The 22578-nt window shown below is 40.6% G+C and overlaps 1 protein-coding gene and 1 pseudogene across 15 annotated transcripts in view; both read right to left on the bottom strand.

The window, feature by feature from the left end:
- Window positions 1-6606: 6606 nt before the first annotated feature.
- B3GALNT1 (beta-1,3-N-acetylgalactosaminyltransferase 1 (Globoside blood group)) overlaps window positions 6607-22578 on the bottom strand; it is a 31477-nt gene continuing 15505 nt past the window's right edge. For 3 of the 15 annotated variants that reach the window (XM_055410531.2, XM_088839335.1, XM_055410527.2), the window contains exons 3-5: window positions 18144-18205; window positions 14514-14599; window positions 6607-8717 (exon numbers count right to left, since the gene is read on the bottom strand). In XM_055410531.2, coding sequence (XP_055266506.1) covers window positions 7688-8683 — 996 coding nt within the window. In that variant the 5' untranslated portion in view covers window positions 8684-8717; window positions 14514-14599; window positions 18144-18205 and the 3' untranslated portion in view covers window positions 6607-7687. Of the gene's footprint in view, window positions 8718-14513; window positions 14600-14744; window positions 14764-18143; window positions 18206-22578 lie in introns of those variants that run through there. The other 12 variants (XM_088839337.1, XM_088839338.1, XM_055410538.2 and 9 more) reach the window with 6 other exon arrangements.
- LOC129545964 (cofilin-1 pseudogene) lies at window positions 10938-12882 on the bottom strand (annotated as a pseudogene).

Below are 22578 nucleotides of genomic sequence, written 5' to 3'. Positions count from 1 at the left end.
ACTCTTGCCTAGAAAATCCCATGGATGGAGGAGCCTGGTAGGCTGCAGTCCGTGGGGTCGCTAAGGGTCGGACACGACTGAGCGACTTCACTTTCACTTTTCACTTTCACACATTGGAGAAGGAAATGGCAACCCACTCCAGTGTTCTTGCCTGGAGAATCCCAGGGACGGGGGAGCCTGGTGGGCTTCTGTCTATGGGGTCACACAGAGTCGGACACGACTGAAGTGACTTAGCAGCAGCAGCAGCCACCTGGTACAGACGCCAGCCTGGGACTGGCATCCATAGGAAGCCTTGCTGCCTCCTGTGAGGTCTGGTGGAAGTGAAGCCCTCAGAGCTGCAGATCCACCAGCCCCGCCCTAGGTCAGCCATGGAAAGGGGACTGGCCCTGGCAAAGGGCTTATCTGAATGTGGGCCTTTTCTGTTTCTGTAAACTACTGCCCTTCCATGAGCTGAAGACCTCAGCTCTGGAGCTTTCCCCAGGGATTATAGTCTTAGCCTCACTGACAATCCACCAAGAGTTCAGTGTAAACTGTGGGCTTTGTGTGATAACGATGTCACTGTGATGACAGCCAGTGTAATACATGGACTGTTCTGGTGGGGAATGTTCCTGGTGGGGGAGCATGTGTGTTTGTCGGGGCAGAGAGTATATGGAAATCTCTATACTTTCTTTTCAGTTTTTCTGTGAAAGTAAGCCTGCTCTAAAAAAATGAAATTATTATTTTTTTAATAGCTTTATTTTCTTGGGCTCCAAAATCACTGTGGATGGTTACAGCAGCCATGAAATTAAAAAGATTCTTGCTCCTTGGAAGCAAAACTATGACAAACCTAGACAGCATATTAAAAAATAGAGACATTACTTTGCCAACAAAGGTCCAAATAGTCAAAGCTATGGTTTTTCCAGTGGTCATGTACGGATGTGAGAATTGGACCATAAAGAAGGCTGAGTGTTGAAGAATTGATGCTTTCGAACTGTGGTGCTGGAGAAGACCCTTGAGAGTCCCTTAGACAGCAAGGAGATGAAACCAATTAATCCTAAAGGAAATCAACCCTAAATATTCATTGGAAGGGCTGATGCTGTAGTTGAAACTACAATACTTTGGCCACCTGATGCGAAGAACTGACTCATTTAGAAAAGCCCCTGATGGTGAGCAAGATTGAAGGCAGGAGGAGAAGGGGACGATGAAGGATGAGATGGTTGAATGGCATCATTGACTCAGTGGACATGAGTTTGAGCAAACTCTAGGAGATGGCGAAGGACAGGGAAGCCTGGCATGCTGCAGTCCATGGGGTCACAAAGAGCTGACATGACTTAATGACTGAACAACAAATATCAAAATTTCCCAGATTTATATCTCCTTAGTTGAAGACAATGCTCAGACTTAGATTGCTTAGCCTTAATTCTAAATTCTTTGAGAGGAACTGCAATTGCCCAGTAATGTCAAATTGACCATTGGGCTGTCTCCAGGGAGCTGGGATCTTAGGACTGGGGGAATCCTCATGGCTTGAGTCACACTGTACTGACCATGCAGATGGAATTAGTGAAGACATTTCTCAGAAGTAGAAATTCTCCAGGAGGTTGTTCAACAGACAATAACTGCCTGTCCATTTGCTTTTGCATTTAAGGCTGAGAAATAAAAATTTTAATTTTTCATATATAATGCTTTTTAAAATTTTATTTCATTTTATGTTAAGGTTCACTAAAGGACAGAGAAACAAAATGTGCAGAAATTTTTAAAGATTCATATAAAAAGAGATTCAATAACAAAAGTTATTGAATCTCCTCCTTATAGTCATTGACCTAAGAGGTCTGATTATCACTTGACCTTTTGAACACCAAATTAATCAGTTATGGTTTCTCAAGAGTTCTTTTCCTGAAACCTTGAGACATTTCATTTCATTTTATAAAGAAATCGCAGCAGTCCCGGGGCACAGAAGAACGGCAAGACCTGGGTCCAGAGCACTGGACATTTGATTGTGAATTTACCAAAGCCTAGAGATTTTCTGGCTTCTCATTTATGAGGAGGGCAGAGTGAATGGTATTATCATCAAACCCTGAAACCACTTTGTGCCAAGGTCATAAAGCAAACCTCCTCGGATGACACAGGGAGTAAACCATGAAAGGCAGACAGATGAGGCTCTGACATCTCTTCTCCCAAATGAGAAGAGCCGGCTTCACAGTGAGATGCGCAGACTCCTCAGGGCTCCCTCCCTGACCTCCTGCCCCCTGCCCCCACAGACCCACTGCCCTACCTGGTAGACCAGCACCAGAGAGGAGTGCCCACTGCATTCCCGGGGGCTTCTTGCAGCCTGGGTGCTGGCCCCCAGCACAATCCACACTGGCGCCCCAGAGCTCCCAAGTCATGAACCAGCCGTCTCCTCTCTACCCCAGAGGAATGTTTATGTTCTTACAGCTTCCCCCTCACCGTGAGCACAACCCACTCCTGTCAGGTAAACTGTTCCCATGCCCCTAGTCAGGTTCCCCTGAGCTGTGAGGAACTGACCCCTGGACCCATTACATCCCAAGATGTGGTTATGACGCACCCCCAAAGTCTAGAAGAATGGCAGCCCAGGCTTGCCACTTCAGCTCACTGCTTTGGCCTTTAGCCTCAGAGATCAGCATGGAAGCTGCAGACCCCAGCAGGGTAGATGGAACCACTGCTGAAGGAGAAGGAGGCATTCTCCTTTTTTTAAATGAGGCCGGAACAGCCCACAGGAGCCCAGTAGACAGCCCCTGTGAAACAGGAGGGAAGCGGGCAGGGCACAACCTCTAAAAGAATAAGATAGCCCTTGAAAATATGGCATAAACTGGCTAAAACTGACTAGGCCCAAGATGGCAGAAGGTTCACCTTCTCACCAACCTTGGGCCTCATTATGTACTCACTGTAATACATTAGCACAAGCTAAATAACACACCGCCAACACCGTAACATCTGAGGCCAACCATAAAAGGTCAAAAAGTGGGCAGTGGCCCAAATCGTGAAAATCTCTGCTCCTTCCCCAAAGACTTGAAATAATCCTCCCACAGTAGTTAGCATATGCAATGACACAGCCCACAAAAACTAGCCTCCAGGGGTGCTCTTACCTTTTGAGACAGTCTGGGTTCTGTCTTTGCAGTCTGTTTCTCCCCGGGTTGCTCTCACATTCCAAGACGATCCCAGAGCCTGGGGCCTTGAGACGGGACGCTCTGTCTGTGGACTATATGTCTCTTTTAATAAATCCACTTCTTCCCTATCACTTTGTCTCTCACTGAACTCTTTCTGCGAACAGAGAACCTTAGCTTCAGTAAGTCCTGACTCGAGAGGAGCAATTTTGACTAAAAGACAAGTGCATTCAAGTCCCAGTCAGAGTTGCTTGGTTTCACCTGGGAGCCTACTGCCTCAGATTTGTTTGGATTTGTTCACAAGCCTCAGCTGTGTGAGAAAGGGGGCGGGCAGAAGAACCTGGCGGCTCAGCAGTGAGCCCAGCCTTTGACCTTGAACCCCACCAGCTTTCCCCCATGACATTTTCTGACCCTGCTCTTTTGCTGTTACCTAAATTTGTTAATGGGCTTCTCTGGTGGCTCAGATGGTAAAGAATCCACCAGCAATGTGGGAGATCTGGGTTTGATCCCTGGGTTGGGAAGATCCCTTGGAGGAGGGCATGCAACCCACACCAGTATTCTTGCCTGGAGAATCCCATGGACAGAGGAGCCTGGCAGACCACATAGCCTTTGCTATATGGGGTTGCAAAGAGTCAGACACAGCTGAGCAACTAAGCACAACACAAAAACAAATTTGTTAATATATTGTTAAAACATTTATGTTATAAAAATAATTCATCCTTGTTGTTGAGAATGAAGTGATAAAAGGTACTTTAAAGGTAGCAAAGTTGTTGAGAGGCAATTCCTGTTACCAGTTTGATGTTTTCTTCTGCTTGTTTTTGTGTGGTTTCTATATATGTTAGGGAGAAGGGGAAAAGTGTGATTTAAAACCTGTGGTGCAGCTGCTGCAACCTTTTAAGAGAATGATGTAATTCACCAGGAGGGACCTTGATTTTTTAATCTGGAAAAAGCTTGTATAGGGGGTCCTTTAAGGGTAAAATGCAAGTAGCACTGACCTCCACCCTTCCTCCCACATGGTCTAAAACGGTGAGAGGAAAACATGAGAAGGGCTAAGTTGACAAGACATTTTATAAATTATTCACTGAAAACCTAAAGGAGGGGTAAGGGCTTGAAAATGTGGAAGAAAGGTTAGATGTGAGGGGAGACTATCCCAGTGCAAGTTCTGTGCCTGTCATTTACCTTAAATACAGAGCAATGGTACCAATTCTTGTTGGGCCCTCCTGTGACTTTATAAGACCTGTGAGTTGCCTCTTCCCATGGGCACAGTGTCTGCTAAGGGACTGCCCACTCAAACTGCCTATTGCCTCTCAGGGCCCATATTCCCACGCTTGCTTCTGTCTCCTACCAACACCTCCATCACCCCAGGCCAGCTGTTTTGACTCCTTAAAGGATCTGTCCTGTATTAACTGCACATGGGAACTGATAGAGACTGTGAGAGGGTTCTAATGGCTTACACAAAATCCAGAGGAGTTGCCTTAATATAAAGATTAATTCCCAGTGGATATAAAGAACACCAAAAATGGGGTTCTGCTACATTGCTTACATTCACCCTTCCAGCCTCAAAGCTGGCCCCCTTCCAATGCTTCTCTCTCCCACTCCTTATCCTGAAATAACTGCCTACCAGACCCCAAGAGAAAAGAGCTTTATCCTCAACCTCACAGTCAGAAATACTGTTATAAATAGCTCAACTCTGGCTGCTCTTCATCTGGCAAGTTGATTGGAACATGATAATGCCAGCATCACTTAAGCAAGAGCTGGGGGGAGATTAAGGAGGGTAAAAGGGCAGCCCTCTCTCCAAGTGAGCCAGAAAACCTCTGGTCCACTGGGGCTGGCCTCAGATTCCAGATCCCTGAGCCCCTCCTCCTTTTCACACACAAGGTGTGGCAGATTGTGCTATGCTTAGTTGCTCAGTCATGTCATACTCTTTGTGACCCCATGGACTGTAGCCCACCAGGCTCCCTGTCCATGGGATTCTCCAGGCAAGAATACTGGAGTGCGTTGCCGTGCCCTCCTCCTAGGGATCTTCCCAACCCAGGGATTGAACCCAGGTCTCCTGCATTGTAGGCAGATTCTTTATCATCTGAGCCACCAGGAAAGCAGATTATTGGACCCAACTACCCTTCCCCATCCTGTAAAAGAACAAAATACTCCTGGCTGCCAACATGACTTGTACTATTTCCAGGGAGACTAAATCCCCCCATCCCCAGCCACCAGTGACACTGGCCTTGGCATGAGATTTCCTTTGGTCAGTGGATATAGATGCCAGCGTTTCCACCAGCTCTTTTTCCCTTCCCTTGATAAGGATGACATGTTCCAGACAAGGACTGTCCTTCAACCGGACCCTGGGGTGAGAAGACACACACAGTAACCAGGGCGGCACGCCAAGGTAACCAGTGGCGTGCGGTATGGATGAAAAGAACACACGGTTGTTAACGACTTCTGGGATCTGTTCTTGCAGCACAATCTGGCAGAAGTTAACGTGCTTGGGTCCCAGACTCAATGCTTACGGGGGAAGCAAAGTAAATGAGTGACACAGAGAGTATTTAAGACCACGGGGATGGCAGGGCTGTGGATGGTAGAAGAGAAGCAGCCTGAGGTTAGGTTCCAGTATTGAACTTTGTTATCAGTTAAAATAAAAAAGTGCTGCTGATGTGGTTAAACATCAGAGGCCAAGATTTTAATAATACAGCTGATTAATACTACTTGGAAACAAACATGAAGTTAAAAACAATAAAATGACCCAACCTCTTAATGATTTTCATAATCATTTAATTCTTTAGAGCTCTCTTAAGCACCAATCTGTAGTTGAAAAGGAAAAATCTTCTAAAACCTGCCAATTATTCACATTTTACTTCTTTTTTTAGTCTTAAAAGTGAAGGGACACTATCTTTTATTTCACAAGTTCTCTTTAAATTTCGAGTTAGCTTCCCAAACACGAATATAAACAACGCAAATTCAATCAAATCTAATCCTACCACAAAAAAACCCCACCACCTGTGTCTTAGAGAAAGTGACTCCAGGATGGGTGGGAATTAGCAAGAGCATGGACTGATTCCACAGAATATTTATTTTATGATTTTATTGTGATTGGATCAGGTCTGAGATGAGGGAAATGGAAACAGCCTTGTTATAAGGAATCACACGTTATAACGCTTCTAATTCAAATTAAGCTTTTTTACAGGAAAATTACAAATGTATGAGTGTTCTAAGAGCTGACTATATACTTTCAAGTTCATATGTTCTCCCAACAGATTTGATCTTTTTCCATCATGTAATCCAGAGAAAAAGAGTCACCTGTCCCATATCAGGCATAATGGGAAACTGCACAGCCCTAAGAATTTGGGGCAAGGCGTGCTCTTCTTGGACCAACTAGTAGGTCAAAGGTGACCTACGTCACCACTCCTGTGAAACAACGCATTTCTCTACAACATGGAAATTAGACTTGATTTTAGACCATGTAGTAGGGTTTCCTCTTGATGTGAAACTAGTAACAACAGCAACAGTGTTTATTTCTTTATTCTTTTTTATTCTCAAACTGATTGTTAATGAAAAAAACATGGAACAGTTAACTGCAACTCAAATATTAGTCTTCTCTTTCCAACTCAAGCACTGAAACACGATACTCCTTTTCATGATATTCTGGCCATCACGTTCGTTTGTTCTTTTTTGGCTTCAGAGTCCTTTCTAAAAGGAAACATGCTACCTGGCATTCTATATTACTCCAAATTTCCCGGCAGAAAAATGAGACAAATGAAGTGACATCTAAAAATACCAGGGATTATGTTTTTAAAAACAAGACAATAATTTTGATCTTCTTGCTTTAATTCTTCTCTATATTACCACAATGAAATATTTATCAAAGTCCAAGAGGTTACTGATATACAATAATGACTACACATTAATGGAGCTATTCATCATAAATTCATCACTGAAGTAACTGGGGGAAAACTTTATTCTGTTTATGCAGTATTGAAACAACCAAAACATTCAAACATCCATAAAGTGTAAAACTCAAAGTATTATTAAATAATAATTAATAACTCTTTAATACAGCAACATCTAGAAATATCTTCCAAATGACCAAAAACAGATTAAACTTTGTTCAGAAATAACTTGTTTCTTTTACGCAAAACCGTATCCTAAAAAAACTAGTAATCCATGTAAGATATACACAAAACCCTGAACTGACTAGATGCCTCAATGAATAATACTCCACACTGTTTTGCTGTTATGGATAAATGAGCTTATAATTCAATGAAACCCATTTAAGAAGCTCTAGTCTATAGAATGACATGTTCAAACTGTTTGGTTCTATTAGTTTTATTTAAAAAACATCCCATTCCTTAATAAGATTTTAATTCCTCTGAATATCACCTTTAGAAGGCTTGACTTGATTGTTGTCATCATAAACCACAGGCCAAGTGCAACCCTCCAGTCTCCAGTCTATAGGCTCCACATGAGTTTCAGCTTTGTGTAAGCCACCCAGTGACCTTCTCATTTGTTTTTCATTGGAGATTTCATAGTCTAACGATAACACTTTCCACAAAGTATCCCTCCCTTCTCTAGGCTTTGGGTAGAATGTCAAATTAATAATGACATGTGGTGTTCCTTAGCATAACCTGCCAAAATGTGATGATTTCCTTGGAAGAAAAGCCATGGGCTGCAATCACACGTCTGAGCTGACAGACATCCAAATGGATCCTATATAAAAAGAAAAGGTTGGTGTCTTCTGGAATATGAATGTCCACTTTTAACAAATTCAAACAGATCCCAACATAAACATCTTCAAACTTAATGGGTTTTACGTGACTCATCATTTCATAGATTCTCGGCACCAAATCTCTGGACATTATGTAACCCAACCCACTGCAGTAAGGCGGGAACACCTTGAAGGGATATTCCTGGTATGAAATATGGGTTTTTTGGTAAAATCCTCTATAGGAATAATTATCAATTAGAGGATAACCTGTGAAAAACTTCTCTGAGTGGTTTAAATTTAAAAGATACTTCACTAAATTGCCAGTATTGACGAAAACATCAGTGTCTGTCTTCATGATATACCTGGCGTTGGGGCAAAACTCAGTTACCCACCTAAATGCCATAATGGTTTTCAAGGTCAGATTATTGTATGTATCTAAAAAATCCTGTCGTATTATGTCCCCATAAAGGAGGTGTTCATCCTCTAAGGATAATGCTAACATTTTGTCTTCCTTTTCAGCCTGTTGGCCTAATAAGAAAAATGTAAGAACTTCATATCCCCACCAAGACTTCTTTTCACCCCAAGTAACTCTAATGGCCTGCCTGGCTTTCACATCTGAGGGGTGTGAGGTCACCAGGATGACAAGAAACGGGTTTTGATGAGAGCAATTTGAATGCTCTCGAAGTGTGAAGCGGAAGTCTTGTCTGTAAATGGGCTCATACTCATAGAAGTACATCCAGTTCACACGTTCTATCACATTGTAATGCGGCAGACTGAGGTACCACATCACCAGGAAACTCAGCAGCGACAGCAGCAGAAGGCTCCATTTCAGGGATCTGAGTGACATCCTAGCCGGAAGCGTGGTCAGGAGTGCCGGGGCCATTCACAGCAGCTCAGAAGCATGCAAGCCTCGGGTTCTGGAAGATTTATCAAAGACCTGCTTAGTATGCCATCACCCGAAACACATTTCCAAATGATACCTGATCACCTCCTTAAAAGAAAAAGAACTGGGAAAACAAATGCATCAAAGCAAAACCAAATACCCTGACCTGAGTCTACTTAACTCCATTTAACTATAAGCAAATGGACACCCACAACCAAAAGTATATTTCAGCATTTTATATCAAGACCAATGTTAAAAACATATTCTTATTTGGGGAAAATTAATACTTCCTGCTTGACATAAATAACGGTTGAGATAATTCTTTACTTCTTTTTCATGATAGCAGAGAAGCAATTTGTTTTATTTTTACTGTAGATTTATTTTGTAACTCCACTCCCCCATTACTCATCTCTTTCTGTCTCTCTGGATATCCAGGATAAAATGATTACTGCAAAGAAACATTATCAGCAACAAAACCATTAACATGCAGAGATATTATCAGCGACATGTCCAAACAGACCAAGGGTCTTTCTCAGCTGTGGGATCTGACGTGATTCTAGCAAATCTAGAGTAAGAAAAGGGCTACAATTATTCTTGGCGACCTGCTTGATATGGGATGAGATAAAAGTGGAGACTTCCCCTGAAAGGCGAGTCTTCTAAACATAAACAGAATAACCATCTCTGGAGTTTTTAAATGCACAAGACTATGAAATAGCTTTTTCTTGCCTCAAATACCACCCCAGTCCCCTAACTCACTTGCTGAACTCAATGATCAGTCTGGACAGCAAGTGCTTAAATTAAAGGTCTGTCTGTAGTATGAGTTTTCATGTGTTTCCCATTCTAATCTGTTCAGAAATCCTGCAGAGGATGGGATACAATCTCCTAGAACTCTTTTTAACACAGAAATTCCATCTGAGACAAGAAAACAGAGCTAGGAGACAAGGTGCATTCACAGTCTCAAGCTCAGTTCTGTTTTGGATCTCAAGGATGAAGTTGTTTTATAATTCGGGGCCCCACAGGGCTTTCCTGGTGCCAAGATCATGGGCCTCAGTCCAAAGGCATTCATGCGCTGTTATTAGATCTTCCACATCCACAGACTGCACCAGGCACTAAGGAGGCCAAAGGAAGAGGGAATGGGAGGAGAACAGAGTCCAAGACAACACACAAACATGTCACAATAATGTAGCACAAACTGTTTACGTCAAGTGCCAAGGGACTTCAGAATAAGACAGATCAACTAACACAAAGGGCAGGCCGAGGAAGCTTCTTGATGATGACCTTTCACCTACAATTATCTGGGAGAAGGGCTCCTGGGAACCCAGAATTTGCCATGGAGGGCATACATTAATGTCATTACTTAGAAAGACTGGTTTAACAAGGGTTCTACCCTTGGGTTTATCTTAGGTCTTTGGACACACAGTTCCTCTGTCTCTTGAAAGTGCAAGTTGCTTAGTTGTGTCCGACTCTTTGCTACTCCACGGACTATACAGCCCATGGAATTCTCCAGGCCAGAATAGTTGAGTGGGTAGCCTTTCCCTTCTCCAGGGGATCTTCCCAACCCAGGGATTGGACCCAGGTCTCTAGCATTACAGCCAGATTCTTAACCAGTTGAGTCACAAGGGAAGCCCAAGAATACTCGAGTGGGCAGCCTATCCCTTCTCCAGAGGATCTCCCTGAACCAGGAATCAAACAGGGATCTCCTGTATTGCAGGTGGATTCTTTATCAACTGAGCTATCAGGGAAGCCCCTCTTCAGTCTCTTCAGTTCAGTTCAGTCGCTCAGTCGTGTCTGACTCTCCATGACCCCATGAATCACAGCACACCAGGCCTCCCTATCCATCACCAATTCCCGGAGCTCACTCAAACTCATGTCCACAGAGTCGGTGATGCCATCCAGCCATCTCATTCTCCGTCGTCCCCTTCTCCTCCTGCCCCCAACCTTTCCCAGCATCAGAGTCTTTTCCAGTGAGTCAACTCGTCGCATGAGGTGGCCAAAGTATTGGAGTTTCAGCTTTAGCATCAGTCCTTCCAATGAACACCCAGGATTGATCTCCCTTAGAATGGACTGGTTGGACCTCCTTGTGGTACAAGGGACTCTCAAGAGTCTTCTCCAGCACCATAGTTCAAAAGCATCAATTCTTTGGCGATCAGCTTTCTTCCCAGTCCAACTCTCACATCCATACATGACCACGGGAAAAACCATAGCCTTGACTAGACGGACCTTGGTTGGCAAAGTAATATCTCTGCTTTTTAATATATTATCAAGGTTGGTCATAACTTTCCTTCCAAGGAGTAAGCGTCTTTTAATTTCATGGCTGCAATCAGCATCTGCAGTGATTTTGGAGCCCCAAAAAATAAAGTCTGACACTGTTTCCACTGTTTTTCCATCTATTTCCCATGAAGTGATGGGACCAGATGCCATGATCTTTGTTTTCTGAATGTTGGGCTTCAAGCCAACCTTTTCACTCTCCTCTTTCACTTTCATCAAGAGGCTTTTGAGTTCCTCTTCACTTTCTGCCATAAGGGTAGTGTCATCTGCATATCTGAGGTTATTGATATTTCTCCCAGCAATCTTGATTCCAGCTTGTGCTTCTTCCAGCCCAGCGTTCCTCATGATGTACTCTGCATATAAGTTAAATAAGCAAGGTGACAATATACAGCCTTGACGTGCTCCTTTTCCTATTTGGAACCAGTCGGTTGTTCCATGTACAGTTCAGTCTCTTAATACATATAAAAATGACAGGATCTCAAGACTCCTTCTCCTTTCCATCTGGCCATATCTTAGCTGCCCTGACTACTTCTGACCACAATAATCTTTCTTATCTCTAATGTTTTATATATATATATTTTTTTTCCCATTAGTGAGCCTTTTGATTGTGTGTTTTTTTTTTTTTAATTGAAGGTCCCTTACTGGTCCTGCTTCCATGAGTGGCTGTGACCAGAGGAAAGGGGGGAGGGGAAGCAGGTGGCACAGGGAGGGGTCATCTCCACAACATTCCATTTATACACAGAACTAAACAGACAAGCACAGAGTCACTATTGCGGTTAGAAGTTGGCAGCATGGGAAAGGGGAGGAACAGGTGGCGGACTGGGGTGTCGTTAAAAAAAATACAGCCCCTCTCCAAACAGGGGTTCCTGGGGGGTGGGAAACTTGGTCTGTTTCAACCCAAGAGGAATCATGATCAAAAGCGGTTTGGGAAGGCCAGAACCGTCAGGGGTGGAGGGAGGAGGACGGTCCAGGGGGCTGGGGGTGCTGTTTGGCAACTGGGGTGAAGGGACTGCCCTCCCCCTGCTGGGATCCCCCCAGCCCCTCCGGTCTGGCAGGAAGGGGGCAGCCTGCAACCCCTGTGGGCAGGTCTGGGGCTGCCAGATGTTCCAGGCAGGGGGCTGGAGGGGGCTCACAAAGGATTGCCCTCCAGGGAGATGATGGCACTGCCCCCCAGCTTCTCTGCAAGGGTGCAGTGGTCCTTGACCTCCTTGTAGCAGTTTGCTTGTAATTCATGCTTGATCCCCGTCAGCTTCTTCTTGACGGCGTCCTTGAAGCTGGCATAGATCATTTTGCTCTTAAGGGGTGCACACTCAGGGGCCCAGAAGATGAACACCAGGTCCTCCTTCTTGCTCTCCTTGGTCTCGTAGGTTGTGTCATAGGGGGCGTAGCAGCAGTCCTTGTCTGGCAGCATCTTGACAAAGGTGGCATAGGGGTCGTCTACCGTCTGGCCCACGTCACCCACCAGGTTCTCCTTACCCTCCTCCAGGATGATGTTCTTCTTGTCCTCACCCAGGCAGAAGAGAACCACCTTCTTGCGCTTCTTCACTTCCTCTGGTGTCGATGACTTGCGCATTTTCATGTCGTTGAACACTTTGATGACCCCATCAGAGACAGCCACACCAGAGGCCATGTTTCCAGAAGCGAAAAGGCGATAGCGAGGAGAGCCTACAAGACGAGAGTTGCTGCAGCTGCTGCCTGGATCCGACTGTGTTTTTTATATTTTAAGTCATATAGTGCAGTGGAATGCTTCGGCAAACTCTCTAGTTTGGTTTCATGTTTGTTTATGTGTCATGCCTTTCCAGTTATATCCTATGACCTTATTGGCAAAGAACGTTTTTCTTTTGACAAGCGTCAAAATAGTCGCTTAAAACTCAACATGAAAAAAAACTAAGATTATGGCATCCGGTTCCATCACTTCACAGTAAATAGAAGGGGAAAAGCAGTGACAGATTTTATTTTCTGGGGCTCCAAAATTACTGCAGATGGTGACTGAAGCCATGAAATTAAAAAATGCTTGCTCCTTGGAGGGAAACTATAACAAACCTAGACAGCATATTAAAAAGCAGAGACACCACTTTGCCAACAAAGGTCTGTATAGTCAAAGCTATGGTTTTTCCAGTAGTCATGTATGGATGTGAGAGTTGGACCATAAGAAGGCTGAGTGTTGAAGAATTGATGCTTTCAAATTATGGGGGCTAGAGAAGACTCTTCAGAGTTCCCTGGATTGCAAGGAGATCAGATCAGTCAATCTCAAAGGAAATCAACCCTGAATATTCATTGGAAGGACTGATGCTGAAGCTGAAGCTCCAATACTTTGGCCACCTGATGCAAAGAACTAACTCATTGGAAAAGACCCTGATGCTGAGAAAGTTTGAAGGCAAAAGGAAAAGAGGGTGGCAGAAGATGAGATGGTTAGACAGCATCACCGACTCAATGGACATGAATTTGAGCAAAGTCTGGAAGATAATGAAGGAAGAGAGAGGAGCCTGGTGTGCTGCAGTCCACGAGCAAAGAGTCAGACATGACTCAACAACTGAACAAAAACAAAGCACAAGACAGAGACAGACCTACAGCAGAAGTGCAATGAACAATGACTTGTTTGACACAACATTTCTATTTGTATAAGGATAAAATATAGGTCTGCCCATCCCACCCCCATCCTTCCTTCTCCCCATTAAGTCTTATCCAGCCAGTTCCCAGAGAAACCTGAAACAGAACAGACCTTGAATGAGAATTATGAAAGAAATTAATATCTTCTTGCTCTTTTCCCTCATCTGCCCACTAGACACAGCATAACTCTAGGGGGCAAGCACCATCTAATCTCAGCCACTGATGCCTGTACATTAATTACAACAGTTATCAAATGGCAATTTTACATCTCATTCTAATGAATCAACACATTATAACAAATTACGGACAAATAGAAGGATCCTGAGTAATGCACACACAGCAATGGAGGCCCAGATACTCTTCAATAATGGGAAGAATTCAAAACAGCAAATATTACTATAAAAGTTATTCTATATGCATTCTACAAGCCATAGTTCACAAATGTGAAATTGTGTCTGTGTTATTACGTCTATTGCTCATGGGCCTATGAACAAAATAGCAGAAAAAAGAAAAGGAATGGTCTAATCCAAAAGTGGGGGGAAGGCCTTTCAGGAGTGGCTGGAACAGACTTCAGGTTACCCACAACACAGGTGGCTCCAAAGGTGAAGACTAGAGTCCAAACCTAGCTCTGTTCTTTACCAACTAGGGCAAGCTTGGGGCATGTTATTTCTCTCTAAAAGCCCCAGTTTCTTCATCTCTGCACTGAAGATGTCAATATGGTGTGAATTAGTGACAGTGTGTGCAAAGCATCTGGCCAGTGTCAGGTACACGACAAACAGAGGCTGTCATCATGAGCTATATTCCACCCCTGGCATCTGTTTCTTCCTGTTTATATTCATTAAATTGATTTTTATTGTTGAAAGGGATTGTCCTAAAGAAATTATCTTGATGAATTCTTCTTAACTTGAAGAAATGTATGTTTCAAAGTCATAAACAGATTTCTATTTCTTACCTTCTTTCTTGATTTTTCTCAAGAACTTCAATTTCACCAACTGAGGATTTGATAGCAAGTAGCAGTCAAAATAATGCTTGCAATTTCTGTAAGATATACAAGAAGCTTAACAAGCATTTACTTATGGGTCAGGGGATCAGAGGTCAGAGAGTGAAAGGGAACCCCCTTCCCTATTCCAATTTCTTTCTAAAGTGAAACATATGCTGAAAAAATATTTAAAGAAAACCCTACCAGTTCACAGAATTCATAAAGTTCATGGATTCATCTTGAAGGGCACTTGGTATTCGAGAAGCAAACCCTCTAAGTCCTCACATCAGCTGGTGTCTTATGCCATCCTACCACAGTTCCACTTCCCCTGACAAAGAACTCAGGGTCACTAAAAGAAGTGCAACACAAAACTGCTAAGAGACATTTTGCTTGTATCCTCTCTTTAATTCTTTTTCACACACGTACATATAAGGTAACCTAGACACGAGACTGTCAACTTCTTCCCAATCCACTCTTTCCCGCTTTGAAACTCCGATTCTGCTCACAAATACCCAAGACACATTAGTAAACTGAAAACTATACAGCACATCTCTCTTCTTGCCACGATTCAGGATGCTCAATGTACCTTGATTTTCATCAATCAAGTTTAAAAAGCAGAACAGAATGTGAAAAACAGTAAGGTACTGATATATATAAAATATATATATATATATATCACTCCTTATTCCAAAAACACTCCAAATGGGTTAAAGATTGTAAATTGGAGAAAAATAAACTGGTAAGAGCATTAAAAGAAAATATGAGTGAACATTCTAATAATTTTGAAGTGGGGAAGAACTTTCAGTTATCCCATGTAAGGAAACAACCCAGAATTCATAAAGGAAATTTTGATCAAATAAAAATTTCAAAAAATTCTTGAACAAGGTTGAAAACCAAAAAAAAAAAATACAGTAACATAATAAAAAGCATGAAGTTGAAAGATTTTAAAAAAAGGATATTTATAATAAATAATTTATAAGCCAAATAACAAAAAGATCCACATAGCTTAATAAGCAATAGATAAATGCAAAAAGAGAATAAATGGCCAAAAGGAAAATTTTCAAAATAATTACAAAAGATCAATAAAACAAGAAAAGATACTCAAACTCAGTAAGATACTCAAACGATAATAAGCAGAGATATTGATAAAAATCTCAAACTGGAAACTTAAAGGGAAAAAAATGACAATACTCAGTTTGTGTGAGGAAAAGAGGCATTCTTGGACACTTTCTGGAGAGAAAAATTAAATATGTATAAAAAATGTGAATGTGCACGCTCTTTGACTATTATCACTGCAAGCAATTTATCTTAAAGACATTTTCAGGCAACTGTGCATACTTTATAAAATAAAAATAATTTTAAAGCCTCACAATAGGGAATTGATTAAATAAAATTATGACACACCCATACAATAGTACGTGCATGCTATGTTGCTTCAATTGTGTCCAACTCTTTACAACCCTATGGACTGTAGCCTGCCAGGCTCCTCTGTCCATGAGATTCTCCAGGTAAGAATACTGGCATGGGTTGCCATGCCCTCCTCCAGATCTTCTCGAGCCTATACATTTATTCAATGCTATATACAATGATGTTCATTTTTATTCCCTTGATAATTATTAAGTGAGAAATGCAGTAGCAAAACTGCATATACAGTATGATTCCTTTTGAAAGATGAAAAGGCAAGTCTCTATAAATCCATATAGTTATACACGCAGAGGAAGATGTGTTCTAGAAGGATGTGCTCCAATATGTCAACAGTTTCAATTCTGTGGGATTTCTGGAAAGATTTCTTTCTTTCCTCTTCTTTTCTTATCATTTGAATTTTCCACACTGTTTGTGCATTGCCTTTGTAAATAGATAAAAACAAAGTAAAAAAATTGGACTTCATGCTTTCATGTCTCAAAGTTCTACTGAATGACAGTAAACCTAAGTTGGCAGTTCAGTTCAGGTCAGTCGCTCAGTCATGACCGACTCTTTGAGGCCCCATGAATCACAGCACGCCAGGCCTCCCTGTCCATCACCAACTCCCGGAGTTCACTCAAACTCATGTCCATCGAGTCGGTGATGCCATCCAGCCATCTCATTCTCCGTCGTCCCCTTCTCCTCCCGCCCTCAATCCCTCCCATCATCAGAGTCTTTTCCAGTGAGTCAATTCTTCACATGAGGTGGCCACAGTATTGGAGTTTCAGCTTTAGTATCAGTCGTTCCAATGAACACCCAGGATCGATCTCTCTTAGAATGGACTGGTTGGATCTCCTTGCAGTACAAGGGACTCTCAAGAGTCTTCTCCAGCACCACAGTTCAAAAGCATCAATTCTTCGGCAATCAGCATTCTTCACAGTCCAACTCTCACATCCATACATGACCACTGGAAAAACCACAGCCTTGACTAGATGGACCTTTGTTGGCAAAGTAATGTCTCTGCTTTTTAATATACTATCTAGGTTGGTCGTAACTTTCCTTCCAAGGAGTAAGCGGCTTTTAATTTCATGGCTGCAATCATGTTCAAGTTGGCAGTTAGGACCCCTAATTTCATCTTATCCCAGCTGCTCTTCTCCCAAGGTGTGAGCAAGTACAATTCATGGTATTTCTAGTAGGTATTATTCTCTTTTATCTTAGTAAATATGATCTCAATACAGTAAATGATGCTTTTTAAAATCCATTCAAAACACAATAATTCTAATATAACTCTAATAGGATATATATTGGGCTTCCCTGCTAACTCAGATGGTAAAGGATTAGCCCGCATTTAAGGAGACTTGGATTTGATCCCTGAGTTGGGAAGATCCCCTGGAGAAGAGAATGGCAACCCACTCCAGTATTCTTGCCTGGAGAATTCCGTGGACAGAGGAGCCTGGTGGGCTACAGTCCATGAAGTCTCAAAGAATCGGACACAACTAAGCGACTGACCGACACTTTCACTTTCAGGAGGTATATTAGCTAATAATAATAGCATTATATATACACAAAAAACAGTTTATAAAGTGTTTCAACAAATATTATTAGTTACCCCCAATAACCCTATACTGTGGGCCAACTGGCTTTATTGTACATAATTTACAGGTGAATGTTAGAGAGTTCAGGTGAAATGAAGATGAAATAACAACATTCTGAAACAGATCAGGACTTATAAAGTGCGCAAACTCTAGCTAAAAGAAGTATCAAGGGAATGTATTTTAGTATGAAGAAAAATGAACTCAAGATGAAGGAAAGGAAAGCAAGAAACAAAGGTAAAAAAAAGAGATTATTGAAAGATAAAACTAACAAACACACAGAGTAAAAGAGAGAGGACAAAAGGTACTTTTTTGTGTGGTTAAAAAGTGAATCCAAAATACTATATAAAAATGACATGGTTGCTGTAAAGTTTCACTTAATGCATATTAACCTTCAGAGTGACCACTGAAAGAACAGATACGGAACATATACATTTCCACACAGATTAAGAAATAAAAGAAATAAAGCAAGCTAATAGTTCAACAGAGGACAGGAGAAGAGGGAAAATAAAGCAGAGAAAATGCATGGCAAATGGAAAAGCACAAGAGAAGATGGCAAAACTAAGTTCAAGTGTATCATCAGAGTAAATATAAATGTAAACTCACTTACTGAAAAACAGAGACTCTTAGATTGGCTTAAAATTCTGCTGTATACTGCTAAAAGACACATGCCTAAAACAAAACAACACAAAAATTTTTAAATTAGGAAATTTTTAAAAAATCAGTAAATCCTGAGAAGTGTGAGTACAAAAGGCAAAATCTATAATCCTAATAGGAGATTTTTAACAAATCTCTCTAAATGGCTAATAGATCAAGCAGACAAAAAATAGGGATATGAGTGTTTCAAATAACATTATTAATATTACTAATAGTCTTGATTTAGAACTTTTCATTCAATTAAAAAGAATAGGAATATTCTTTTCAAGACCACATGAAAACATTAATTAAAAAACTGATCATATTAGGTTACATAAGCTGTCTCTAAAATTTGAAATCCAATTTAACACAGGCCCCAGTCTGATCACAGTATTATTTTCAAATATATATTAAAATATATATATAATAGATACAATATATAATACAATGTACAATATATACACAATATAATATATATTATATACAATATTATTTCATATATATTATTTAACTACAAAAACATAACTTGAAAAACACAAAAAAAGAAACCTGTCTGGAAGCTCAAAACTCTCACAAATCCAACTTCTGTTTAATCCATAAACTTAAACAGAACACAATAATGGTAATTACAAAATACCTGCAACTGAATGCCAGCAATTTCAATTTCAAGGAGGCAGCTATAACATCAACCCTTTCCTTAAAAACTATTGGGGAGAAGACAAGTAAATTTTGATTGTTGTTTTGCTTTCAAAGAATGATCTATGGTTCAGGAGAGGCAGATAGCTCCAAGTGAAAAGAAAAGCTCTTCTTTATAGAAAAATGACAATTATGAATGTAGGCAGAATGAAAGAATAAGCAAATTATTATGCTGCAGTATTTCATCAAATTACTGATTAAGGCAATGATTATCAATCAGTGTTTTAATCATCAAACAAAAGATTGATGGAGAATTAGCCATTGTATGGTACCAAAGTAATACAACAAAGATTACTTCTTACTTGTAAGGACTGAAAAAAGATAAAATTCACAATGGAGGAATCAAACTGCTACCACTCTCATTCAATCATTAACCTCAGCATTATAAAATGTGCTTCCCAATGAGATACAATGAAGTGTACATCCTAACCAAAATGTTTAACAGGAATCTAATCACATTTTATATGAAATACAGAGGACAGAAGAAAAAGCTAAGAACTCCACCAGGAAACACTCAAATAAACCCAGGAGGTGGGGTATTCTGTGATAACTAGCATGGTGTCTGCAGGTAGTCAATCCCATAAAACAAGGAATGACTCTGGAGTAAAGAAGAGTAAGGGAATGTACACAATTGCAATGTATGTATGATCCCAGACTGGATCTTGGAGAAATTGAAGAGGATCAAGATATTAGGTGATGCAAAAAGGATTACTGATTTTGTTAGATGTGATAATATTAACCGAGAATCCACACAATGGAACACTATTCAGCTATAAAAAGAAAGTACTGACACAGGCTATATAACATTTTATTTAAGAATTCAGAACACAGAGATGGCTTCACTGGGGAATTCTACCAAACATATAAAGAGGAACTTAAGTCATCATATCACCCTGATACCAAAACCAGACGATACCAAAAAAGAAAATTACAGGCTGATATCTTGGATGAACACAGATGCAAAAATTCTCAACAAAAACTAGCAAATCAAATCCAAGAAAAAGATCATACGACATAATCATATTGGATTTATCCCCAGGTCACAAGGATGGTTCAATGTACACAAATCAATCAATGTGATACACCACATCAACGAAAGAAAAGAAAACAGAAAACCACATAATCATTTCAACAGACAGAAAAAGCACCTGATAAAATTCGACATCCATTCATGACAAAAACTCTTATCAAAGTAGGTGTTAAAGGAACACATCTCAATATAACAGAAACTGTTTATTACAAGCCCACAGTCAACATAATACTCAACAGTGAAAAGCTAAAAGCCATCCCTCACTAAAATCTGTAATAAGACAAGGATGCCCAGTCTCACCACTTCTACTCAACATAGCATTGGAAGCTCTACCCTTAGCAGTTAGACAAGAAAAGGATACAAAAGGTACCCAGATTAGAAAAGTGAAAGTGAAGTCTCTCAGTCATGTCTGACTCTTTGCAACCCCATGGATGGTAGCCTACCAGGCTCCGCAGTCCATGGGATTTTCCAGGCAAGAATACTGGAGTGGGCTGCCATTTCCTTCTCCAAAGGATCTTCCCAACCAAGGGATTGAAACTGGATCTCCTGCATTGCAGACAGATGCTTTACCATCTGAGACACTAGGGAAGCCCCCAGATTAGAAGGGAAGAGGTAAAATTGTCATTATAGGCAGATGACATGATTCTATATATAGAAAATCCTAAAGACTCCACACAAAAACTACTAGATAAACAAACTCAGTAAAGTAAAGGGATACAAAATTACCATACAGAAATCTGCTGCATTTCTTTACACTGGGCTTCCCTGGTGGCTCAGTTGGTAAAGGATCTGCCTGCAATGCGGGAGACCTGCATTTCTTTACACTGACACTGTAACTTTCAAAACTGCATCAAAAACGAACAAAAAAATTTTGACCAAGGAGGTTAAAGACTTACATGTGGAGAACTATAAGACATTGATAAAAGAAACTGAGGCTGATTCAAAGAAATAAAAAGAAAGCCCAAGCTTTTGGATGGGAAGAATTAATATTGTTAAAATGACCATACTTACCCAAAGCAATCTACAGAACTAATGTTATCTCTCTTAAATTACACATTACATTTTTCACAGAACTAGAACAAATAATCCTAAAGTTTATACGGACTCACAAAAGACCCAGAATTACCAAAGCAATCCTGAGGAAAAAGATCAAAACTGGAGACTTACCCTTCCAGGCTTCAGGCAATATTACAAAGTGACAATAATCAAAACAACATGGTACTGGCACAAAAATAGATATATGAATCAATGGAACAGAATAGAGAGCCCAGAAATAAACCTATATACCTATGGTCATTGAATCTTTGACAAAGGAAGCAAGAATAAAATATATTATGGAGGAAAGACAGTCTTTTCAGCACATTGTGTTGAGATAGCTGGAAAGTTGCATGTAAACCAAAGAGATTAGAACACACCCGCACATCATACACCAAAATAAAACTCAAAATGGCTTAAAGACTTAAATATAAATGAAGTGAAAGTTGCTTAGTCATGTCCAACTCTTTGCAACAGCATGGACTACAATCTATGGAATTCTCCAGGCCAGAATACCAGAGTGGGTAGCCTTTCCCTTCTCCAAGGGATCTTCCCAAACCAGGGATTGAACCCAGGTCTCCCACATTGCAGGTCTTTACCAGCTGAGCCACAAGGGAAGCCCAAGACATGACATAATAAAGCACCTGAAAGAGAACACCGGCAACACATTCTCTAACATAAACTGTAGCAGTGTTTTCTTAGGTCCGTCTCCTAAGGCAATAGAAATAAAACAAAAATAAATGAATGGGATCTAATTAAACTTACAAGTTTTTGCAAAGAAAGAAAACTGTAAACAAAATGCAAAGACAAACCCAAGACTGGGAAAGATATTTGTAAATGATGCAACTGACAAGGGCTTAATTTCCAAAATACACAAACTGCTCACACAACTCAATAACAAAAAAAGGAAACCCAATCCAAAAATGGGCAGACCTAAATAGACATTTCTCTAATGAAAACACATAGATGGCCAATAGGCACATGAAAAGATGTTCACTTTTGCTAATTATTAGAGAATTGCACATCAAAACTACAATTAGGTATCACTTCAACAGGTCATTAAAAAGTCTATACATAACAAATGCTGAAGAGGTGTAGAGAAAACGAAACCCTCAACACTGTTGGTGGGAATGCAAATTGGTACAGCCACTATAGAAAGCATCATGGAGGTTCCTCACAAAACTAAAAATAGAATTACAATATGATCCAGCAACTCTACTCCTTGGCATATACCCAGAAAAAACTCTAATTTGAAAAGTTACCTGAAGCCCAGTGTTTATAACAGCACTATTTACAATAGCCAAGACATGGAAGCAAACTAAATGTCCACCAAAAATGAATAAAAAAGAAAAAAAAGTGGAAAATAAAAAACAGTGAAATATAAAAAAAATATAAAAAAGTGAAATATAAAAAAAAAAAAAGTGGAACATTATCAGCCGTAGAAAAGAATAAAATAATGCTAACTACAGCAACCTGAATGGATTATCACACTAAGTGAAGTCAGAGAAAGACAAATACCATATGGTATTATTTATACATGGAATCTCAAAGAGGATACAAATGAACTTATTTACAAAACAGAAACAGACTCACGGACATAGAAAAGAAACTTCAATATGAGATAAATGAGGAGTTTGGGATTGGCAGA

The sequence above is a fragment of the Moschus berezovskii genome, chromosome 1, assembly GCF_049115385.1.
Source record: "Moschus berezovskii isolate FMDL1 chromosome 1, NW_MosBer_1.0, whole genome shotgun sequence".
Lineage (NCBI taxonomy): Eukaryota > Metazoa > Chordata > Mammalia > Artiodactyla > Moschidae > Moschus > Moschus berezovskii.
Note: the sequence above shows the minus strand (reverse complement) of the source record. Positions and strands in the feature narration are given on the sequence as shown.